This window comes from Leptodactylus fuscus, chromosome 2 (genome assembly GCF_031893055.1).
Source record: "Leptodactylus fuscus isolate aLepFus1 chromosome 2, aLepFus1.hap2, whole genome shotgun sequence".
NCBI lineage: Eukaryota > Metazoa > Chordata > Amphibia > Anura > Leptodactylidae > Leptodactylus > Leptodactylus fuscus.
The window spans coordinates 219,076,188-219,085,323 of record NC_134266.1 but is presented as its reverse complement, the minus strand read 5'-3'; the positions used below and the strand labels follow the sequence as shown (position 1 = coordinate 219,085,323).

The 9,136-nt window shown below is 44.9% G+C and overlaps 1 protein-coding gene and 1 long non-coding RNA gene across 2 annotated transcripts in view; one reads left to right on the top strand and one right to left on the bottom strand.

Moving 5' to 3' along the window:
* The window catches only part of LOC142195709 (uncharacterized), a 293,946-nt gene that overhangs the window by 265,255 nt on the left and 19,555 nt on the right, over positions 1 to 9,136 (bottom strand). The window lies entirely within an intron of this gene.
* Positions 1 to 9,136, top strand: part of SLC39A5 (solute carrier family 39 member 5) — a 40,399-nt gene that overhangs the window by 25,293 nt on the left and 5,970 nt on the right. Inside the window, exons 5-8 of the mRNA XM_075262857.1 lie at positions 3,039 to 3,219; positions 5,218 to 5,387; positions 7,302 to 7,454; positions 7,531 to 7,606. Of these exons, the coding sequence (XP_075118958.1) occupies positions 3,039 to 3,219; positions 5,218 to 5,387; positions 7,302 to 7,454; positions 7,531 to 7,606 (580 nt within the window). The remainder of the gene's footprint in view (positions 1 to 3,038; positions 3,220 to 5,217; positions 5,388 to 7,301; positions 7,455 to 7,530; positions 7,607 to 9,136) is intronic.

Here is a 9,136-nt window from a genome sequence, read left to right as displayed (position 1 = left end):
GATGGCAGAAAAGTTGTGCATGCTCCATGGTAAAAGTAATGAAATATGACAGAAGACAGCGACCATTACGTTGTTTACATTGGAGTCAGTGGATCTGGACACAGACAGGGGGGGCTCCGCATGTGTCTGTTACAGTTAATGTCCTTTGCTGTCATCTTATGATGGATGGCAACAAAACACATTGACAATGGTAGTGTGAGCATAGCCTTAGACTCTGTTCACATTACATCTGATAATATTGCTGCTATAAACCTCTGGTGGATGTCTCCATTGCATCAGGTGTATATCACCTATAGGTCACTAGTGTACAAGTATATACTGCAGTTTACATTTCAGGTTATAATAATTTCCTATAAAATAAAAATAACCATACTGTCTATATACTGACTACAGGTATATATAGGTATACTACAGGTATATAGCAGCCATGTTTTTGCTATCTGCTGAGCCTATAGGTCGAGTTCTCCTAACTATGTGGAATAGCAGAGCTGACTGCGCTGTTCTGTCTGACACATAACAACACAAACCTGACTGATCAGAGAAAACTGATGAAAACGGATTCCACCGGCCAGAGGGAGAAATATTACAGAAATGTCTTGTATGTGTTACATAAATGAGCATAACAATGTGCAATGAGGCTCATGTGAACAGAGGCTAATACTGACACGTCACCCCATCCCCCACCTATGTATAATATGTGTAATATATGAGAGGGTCTTCAGTATTAGGATTAGACCCCGCTCTCTTACCACCTCGCTGTGCAGAGCCGAGCGCTCACCTCCATCTCCATCACCGAGGAACTGACACCGGCCAACTGATTTTTCAAACTCAGATCCCGCAATCCTATTGGCTGTAAGTGGCTGCAGTTACCATAGTGACATAAACAGCTGAGGATTTAACTCTTTAAGTGCCAACCCTGTTTTATTATTAAGGCCTTTTATCATTTCCCATCCATATTGCTGTATTAGGGCTTGTCTATTGCAGGATGAGATATACTGATTGTATGTGAATGTGAAGGACCAGCAAATCCACCATTCATATTGTATTTCATATTTTCCACTGTTCACCGTATTAATTTTAGTCAATGCAAGCAGCACTTTTCTCTCCACATGTTTTGTGCAGAAACTGAGCGGAAACCACACGGACCTCATTATAGTCTATGGCAGGCATGTCAAACTCAGGGTACCCTGAGGGCCACATGAGTAACAAGAGGTTGTTGCGAGGGCTGCACACAGCAGCTAATGGCTAGGGCCTAGGGGACTGATCACTAATACCATGCATCGCAAAAATCCGGCATTTCTATTGCAGGCTACATAGAGTAAGGCTACTCTATGTAGCCTGCAATAGAAATGCCGGATTTTTGCGATAGAAAGTATAGAATGACAGGCTGGAGCCTCACAAGGCTCCCGGCTGCCATAAAAATGCACGCAGGCCCCGAATCTTGCTCCGGGTGCCTGCGATTGGCGGTAAAATGGCACCTCAGTTAAAGCTGGCAGACATCATTATTGTGTTAGAGTCCTGGGGGGGGGGGGTGTGCTAGGGAAGGGGGGCTTCTGGATGTCTGGCCCTGCCTTGGGCCTGAGGACTGTTTTTTTCCCACCCACTTGCAATTCTTGCACTTGGGGGTTAATAGGAGCACTACAGACTGTAATGCTCCAACTAACCCCCAAGTGAAAGAATTACAAGGTGGGTGGGAAAAAAAACAGTCCTCAAGCCCAAGGAAGGGCCAGACAGACATCAAAAAGCCCCCCTCCCCCAGCACCCCAACCCTTCCCCAGCACTTCAACCCCCCCATCATCATAAATCTAGTATTTATCCCCTCTCCGTAGGATAGAGGTTAAATACTTGAAAAATCACAATTTCTTCTGCAGAAGCTTACCTGCTTCTGCTCTTCAGCCTGCACAGCGGTCTTGTGAGACCGCGTAGGACGCAGGCACATGTTGGGTGCGGGCCTGATTACGTGGCCACGTCACCCGGTGTGTGGGGAGGAGAGGGCGGAGCGGAGCAGGCAGAGACTTTTGTGCGGGCCACAGATATGCCTGTAAAGGGCCGCATGTTTGACATGCCTGGTCTATGGGGTCCGTGGATTTCCCTATGTAACCGCTTTTTTTTATGCATATAGGTTTCCATTTGGGGGGCCCCCAAGCAGACTCCCTGAACAGAAACCTGAATGCAGATGTGAATAGGGCCTAAGATTGAGGTCCTATCCTTCCACACATGGGATTAAATGTTTGAAGAGAAGCAGTGTTTGGACATGCATGGCCTCTTCACTGAAAAAAGCCCAATGTTATACATTATACAGTAGCTGTTCTTGCTGTTGCTGTTTAGCCCCATTCAAATGAATGGGACTGAGCTGCAAACAGACCATGTGACTGATGAGAATAGTGTTACATGGCCAGCAGTTGAAATGGATAGATTGGCCTCAGCAGTCACATGTATCATAGGACTTACGGCCAGGAAGATCACAGCTGGAGGAGGGCAGGGGACCTGTCACAACACAAAGGAAAGGGGGTGGAAATGGGCTTGTTGGGGTGTATTGACGAGAAGTGTTTTGGCAGCTAAGGGGTGGGGTTTCAACAAGGGGGCGTGGTACCTGTCACTTTGAGGAAAAGTGTTGACACTTCACTACTTATGTTTGATTTTTTTGAGTACTAAAGATGGTGTTTGCATTGTATTGTACTGCTGTCTTGCCTATTGTTTTTGCAGAAAATGATGGTAGTGACAATATCTATTGCTGTTATTCCAGTACATGTTAAGTAGTGTCATTCGGCAAGTTTGGCTGTATGGCACTTCTATTTGGATACCATACTATATTAAGCTTATATGTGCTGCTGCGTGCTAACAGAATGTGCCACAAGGGGAAGAATTATGCAACATAAATCTTGACCATGAAATTTGTACTAGCCATGTGCAGTAACTTCATTATTGTAAATGCAGCATTGGGATCTTTCTCCAGCTATTTCAATAAGCATCCACATTTATTATAACATGCTAACATTCTAGCTAAATTCACCGATTGTCTTATTTCTATATCGCAGTGCCTCAATGTAACGCAGCTGCTCCTGAACTTTGGGCTTAGCTGGGTCTCGGAGATCACACCTCAGCAGTTTACCTTATTGTGCCCAGCGTTGTTGTACCAGATTGACAGCCGTGTGTGCATTTACCATAGTGACCAGCTGTCCCCTCAATCCACAGAGTCCCAGCAGTCATTGCTAAAGGGTTTGTATCTACTTTCAATTGTTGACCATTTTCCTGTATTTCTGTTGGTTTATAAAAAGTGACTTTCACTGGTGCCTCTGAAAATAATTAACATTATTTATATATTGGTGGGAATTTGGATGCCAAAATGGTATAGCACTGTCTAAAATTATGGCTGTTTTAAAGGGACCAGTCACCATGAAAATGCCGTGTAATCCATTTTTTTCTCTGTTGTTCATATACTTAGAAGGATTAATGGAGTCCAGTGGGCGGTGCTAATAGTGATTGACGGCTCTCTCCGTATGCAGTCACTACTAGCACCGCCCACTGGACTCATTTACTTTTTCTATCCACAGAGACAATAGAGATAATAAATGACAAGTTATACTGAATCTTTTTCCACAAAACTGTACATCAATCTACTCAGCGTCTCCTGCTCTATAACATGCAGCCTGCAGATTACACAGCATTTTCATGATGAACGTTCCCATTTAAGCCATATTTGCCACTTTTAAGAACTTTGCAACCCGACAAATTTAGGTGTAATCAATTTTTATTGAAAATTTTCAAACAAGAAATAACAAACATATAAACAAAGAGATCAATCGAACAAAGAGGGTATAACAATCCCAAAAGGAAACAGGGGGCAACACAGGGCCTCAGTGTAAAGTAGTCATTAGGGGGAAACCCCTTTAGGTAAAATACAGTCCTCATAGAGATAACAAACCTAACAATGCAAGTAAAGACAGAACACAGAACGAAGAGGGAGAGAGAGCGAAAGAAGAAAGAAAAAGAAAAAAAAAGACAAAGCAAGACCCGCGCACTATGGACAAGAAGGAAGGGGGGAGGGGGGGGGAGAGACTCCAGATGAACACGCGTAGGAAGGGGGAAAGACAAGGACAGGGTACAGTCATAGGGAGGCAGATGGCATTGAGCGGTAGCAAACACGAAAGGGAGATCAGGCAAACATGGCAGAGAAGTCCGAGGACTCCTGAAACACCACCCATGGCCGCCAGAGGGTTTCAAACTTGGAGGAATCGGGCAGATCCATTGCTACCAGATACTCCATTCTACGAATAAGGACAAATTCCTGCAACCATTCCAACCCGACAAATTTAACATTATTAGTCATGGAAAACTAGTGTAAATACCATCTGAGATCTCAGCTTCTGGCACACAGACCACCCGGCACAGCTCTTTATTAGACGCCCATGCTTAAAATGGACCCAAAGGGGCAGATTTATTGACTGTCTCAAAGCAAATCACAGGGCACTTTTCCTTTTGTATTCCGCGTCTGAAAAATGAAAGCTGCACCATGATTGGTTGCTATGGAGGAATTATAAAAATCTGTTTTGGGGCCATTTTTATAAATCTGCCCCATTGTGTTTGGTTTTCCTCCTCTCTATTGCTTGCTCTGGAGTTGCCATGGTAACATCAGCAGGCATCTGTTTACGATCTTCCTGTAATGTACCCTCCAAACAGTGCAGTTGACGTACAGAGTTCCCCTCCACTGTCACTTCTAATAATTGGTGGTTGTCACAGCCATTGGACCCCCACCAATCAGATATTTATGGCATGTCCTATACCTTTTAATGTTTCTACTAACTCTCCCTTTTCCTGACCTAAATATCTGAGATGTATAAGAAATAGTTGATCATGAAATGTTGACCATAGCACATTTTGTATGAGAAGAGACCAGAAAGGGTTGGATGCCTTCCCAGAATACATTATTATGACAATCCGAAAGGTCACAAAATTCTGAATGGTAGAGACACAGTCCATTGTTCGCCACTTATAGCAATATCCTACATGTTTCGTCTAACCTTGGCCTAGGGGTCCCACTATTTGTATATGCTAGTTGTTTGTAGACCACCAGGCAGCCACAAGTGTAATGGCAGCTAATATATCCATGTAATAAAATGTCTGACACTGCTTTCTGAGCATGAAAACATCTAACGCAGAACCAACAATCAGAACATGTATATGATTTGTGTAATACTCTGTTCCTCTGTCCTGCAGTGGTGGGCTGGGGGGCACTTGCTGTGACAGTGATCAGCGCCCCTTCCCTCCTGGCCGTCGCCTTTATTCCACTTCTGAGACGTCCGCTCTTCCGCTATGTTCTCAAGTTCCTGGTGGCCTTAGCTGTGGGGACTCTCTGCGGTGATGCTTTACTGCATCTTTTACCACACGTATGTCACAAACTTCATTTATAATTGGATCTCAAAAATGTCTTGGAGAAACTACTTATCTGCTATTTTTATGTGTATTTGTCTATATAGAGCTATTTTTATGTCCTATACCACTTCTCACACTGGGGCGAGATATTCGCTACCAGATCAATTTAGTTTAAAGGGGCTCTATCAGCAAAATTCTGCTAATAGAGCCCCACATATGCGTGAATAGCCTTTAAAAAGGCTATTCAGGCACCGTAAATGTTATATTAAACCCCGGTCCCGTTTTTAAAACGTAAAAACATATATGCAAATCTTACCTGAACGTGCACCATGGGCGGGGATGCACGATGTGACGTCAGCTTCGGGCACGCCTGCCTCTTCTGTCTTCTTGTAGTAACGCCCTCTGGTTCCATGTCTTCTTCCGGCTTCCTCTCTTTAAATCCCATGCCTGCGTAGTAGCGCTTCTCTCAGGAGCGCTACTGCACAGGCTCAATCGCGAACTGCCTTTAAGTAAAATGGCGAGTGAGCCTGCACAGTAGCGCTCCGGAGGGAAGTGCTACTACGCAGGCGTGGGATTTGAAGAGAAGAAGCCATGAGACACAGAACCAGAGGACGTTACTACAAGAAGACAGAAGAGGTAGGCGTGCCCGAAGCTGACGTCGCAATGGTGCACGTTCGGTAACATTTGCATATATGTTTTAATGCTTTTATTTAAAAACGGGACCGGGATTTAATATAACATTTACGGTGCCTGAATAGCCTTTTTAAAGGCTATTCACGCATATGTGGGGCTCTATTAGCAGAATTTTGCTGATAGAGCCCATTTAAGTAAAAGGTTGTCCAGACTATAGAATGTTGGAAAGCCAGTGGTTAAAGGGCAGGTAATAGTGAATAATCATATGGCGCCCTTGGGTGCCTGGTCAGTCCCAGTACATTCAATTGCATAATGTATATAGCCTAACACAGAAATGTAGCTTCTTGTGTTGCAGATTTGCAGCATTTGTTTTTGTTTTTTTGTTTTTTTTCTTATTTTTTTCAGCCAAAGCCAGGAGTGGCTACAAAAGCAATGGGAAATAGATAGGAAGCTTTTATAGTTTCACCATTTGCTCATTCCACTCTTGGCTTTGGCTCAAAAAATCACAACAAAATCTGCAATAACAAAAATCTGCATTTCCGTAACGCGATGCCTCAGCCTAAGGCCAGGGCCCAAGTAGTGTAAACACTGTGATTTTTCCTGCAGCGTTTTACAGTTCCTGCAAAGTGGATGGGATTCTGGCTAATCCCATCCACACATTGCAGAAAAAAAATAAGCAGTGGAAATGTGGCAATTTGAAAAAAGCAATGTCAATTATTAGAGATGAGCAAGTACTATTCGAAACTCCCGTTTCGAATAGCATGCACCCATAGGAATGAATGGACATAGCCGGCACGCAGGGGGTTAAGCGGCCGGCCGCCGGCAAAGTCTGCATGCCAGCCGCTTCCATTCATTCCTATGGGTGCGTGCTATTCGAAACGTCCGTTTCGATTAGTACTCGCTCATCTCTATCAATTATACTTACGGAAACGCTGGTGGTTTCCGTATAGATGTAATGTTAGCAGAAAGTGCTATGGGGAATAAGGTGTGGCAAGCCTCCACACAAGCTGAACCGGACAGCAGCAGTGGACACGGGAGCACTGGGGACAGGTGATTTTTTTTTTTTTTTTTTTTTTTTTTTTTTTAATTTCTCAAATGTTTCACCATCGCTGACCTCCTGCCCAAGTACTGAGATTCGACAGTGCCTTTAAATTCACAAAATTATGATAGTTGCTTATTATTTTAATATCCATATTTCTCTTTTATCACATATAGACGTATTTAGTTGCTTGATGTGTTCTGTATAAGGAGAAATGTCTTCCGATATCTGGTGTAAGATAATGTTGTTGTTGCAGGCACAGGAAGATCCTTCGGAAGATAAACATCACAATGATTCCCATTCACTGGATCCTATTTTGAAAGGGTTGTGTGTTCTTGGTGGTATCTATGTACTCTTTCTTATTGAAAATTTTATGGGTTTACTGAGACAGAGAAGAAAACGTAAGAAGGTGACTAGTCTTGTATCATAAGAAGTACAGATGAATCATGATTTGCAAAGTATACTAACACTATGGCTACTTGTAGAAACGTCCTCAAGATCAGAAAATGGCCCAGGATGAAGGCTGCACTACTATGCTTTGGGAACTTGGGCATCCTGTTGGTGAGTGTCACGATTTTCTATATAAGATATGTTTCTAATGTGGATAAGATAAGATAATCCTTAAGAGGAGACTGTTATGTCATGACACTGCCAAATGTTAATATATATACAGTAAATATATATATATATATATATATATATATATATATATATATAAGCTATAACCCGCGACTTTGTCGGCAGCCCCCTGATGCCTGCGCAAACCACCTGCAGCGCGGGCCGTGGGCCCCAACGCCCCTCTACTTGTGGCCAGAGCGGGCCTGCCCCCAGTATGTTGTCCCCCCCCCATCTCTGCCCCCAGTATGTTGTATCCCCCCCCCCATCTCTGCCCTCAGTATCTTGTCCCCCCCATCTCGGCCCCAAGTATGTTGTCCCCCCCCCCTATCTCTGCGCCCAGTATGTTGTCCCCCCCATCTCTGCCCCCAGTATCTTCCCCCCCATCTCTGCCCCCAGCTTCATGTCCCCCCCATCTCTGCCCTCAGTTTCTTCCCCCCATCTCTGCCCCCAGCTTCATGTCCCCCCCCCCATCTCTGCCCCCAGCTTCATGTCCCCTCATCTCTTCCCCCAGATTCATGCCCCCCCCCCATCTCTGCCCCCAGTATCTTGTCCCCCCCATCTCTGCCCCCAGTTCACTTCATGTGCCCCCAGTGTCTTGCCCCCCCCCCCATCTCTGCCCCCACCCCCTACATCGTCCCCCGTGTAGTAGCTCTCACCTTTGTCTCTCTCCTCTGCTCCTGTGTCTGCTGGCTGCCTGCACACACTTCTTCTGCTGCTCCCTGTGGCGTTTATGTAGCAGAGCAGGCCCGGCATCATAGCAACCTGACGCCGGAGCTCGCTGTGCTTCATACAGGACACAGACTGCAGCGGGGGGAACTGAAGCTGGGGACACCGACCTGGGAACACCCCCTCCCCACGCTGCACCCAGCAGCCTCCTCCGCGATGTGTGTAGGCAGCGTGGTATATGGCGGCTCCGGGACACTGTGGGCGGCCGCCATCTTCCTCACTGTGTCCCTGGTGAATCGGCACGCCCACATTGAGCCCCCAACCTATGGTGCCGCAATCCTGGCTCTATAGCCCGCCCACAGCCTGCCATGCACCAATAGGAGGAGCGTGGACAGACCAGCGCTGGCAGAATGCCAGCTTCTACAGCCAAGCCCGGAGGGTGACGGTGGCGATTTGGGGTGAGTGACCCACATTTAAAGTAGCCTATTGCACTTCCATGGGAAATATGTAGGTGTGTGTGAAATTTCCCCAAAATCCATTCAGCCGTTTGGCTGTGATTGAGGAACAAACATCCAAACGCACAAACTCACAAGGATATATATCTATCTGCATATAGTTTTGTCTGACAACCTTTTTGGCTAATCTATTGTATTTTGTGTTTTTACAAGGGTTTTTTTTTTTTTTTCTATCCTCTTTATAGATTTATTCCTATTTTAGACATTTATGGTATATCCACTTATATCTATATAGTTGAGTAGGTTAAACTTACAAATATGTATCAAGTTAAATTATTCATAACCCTCAATT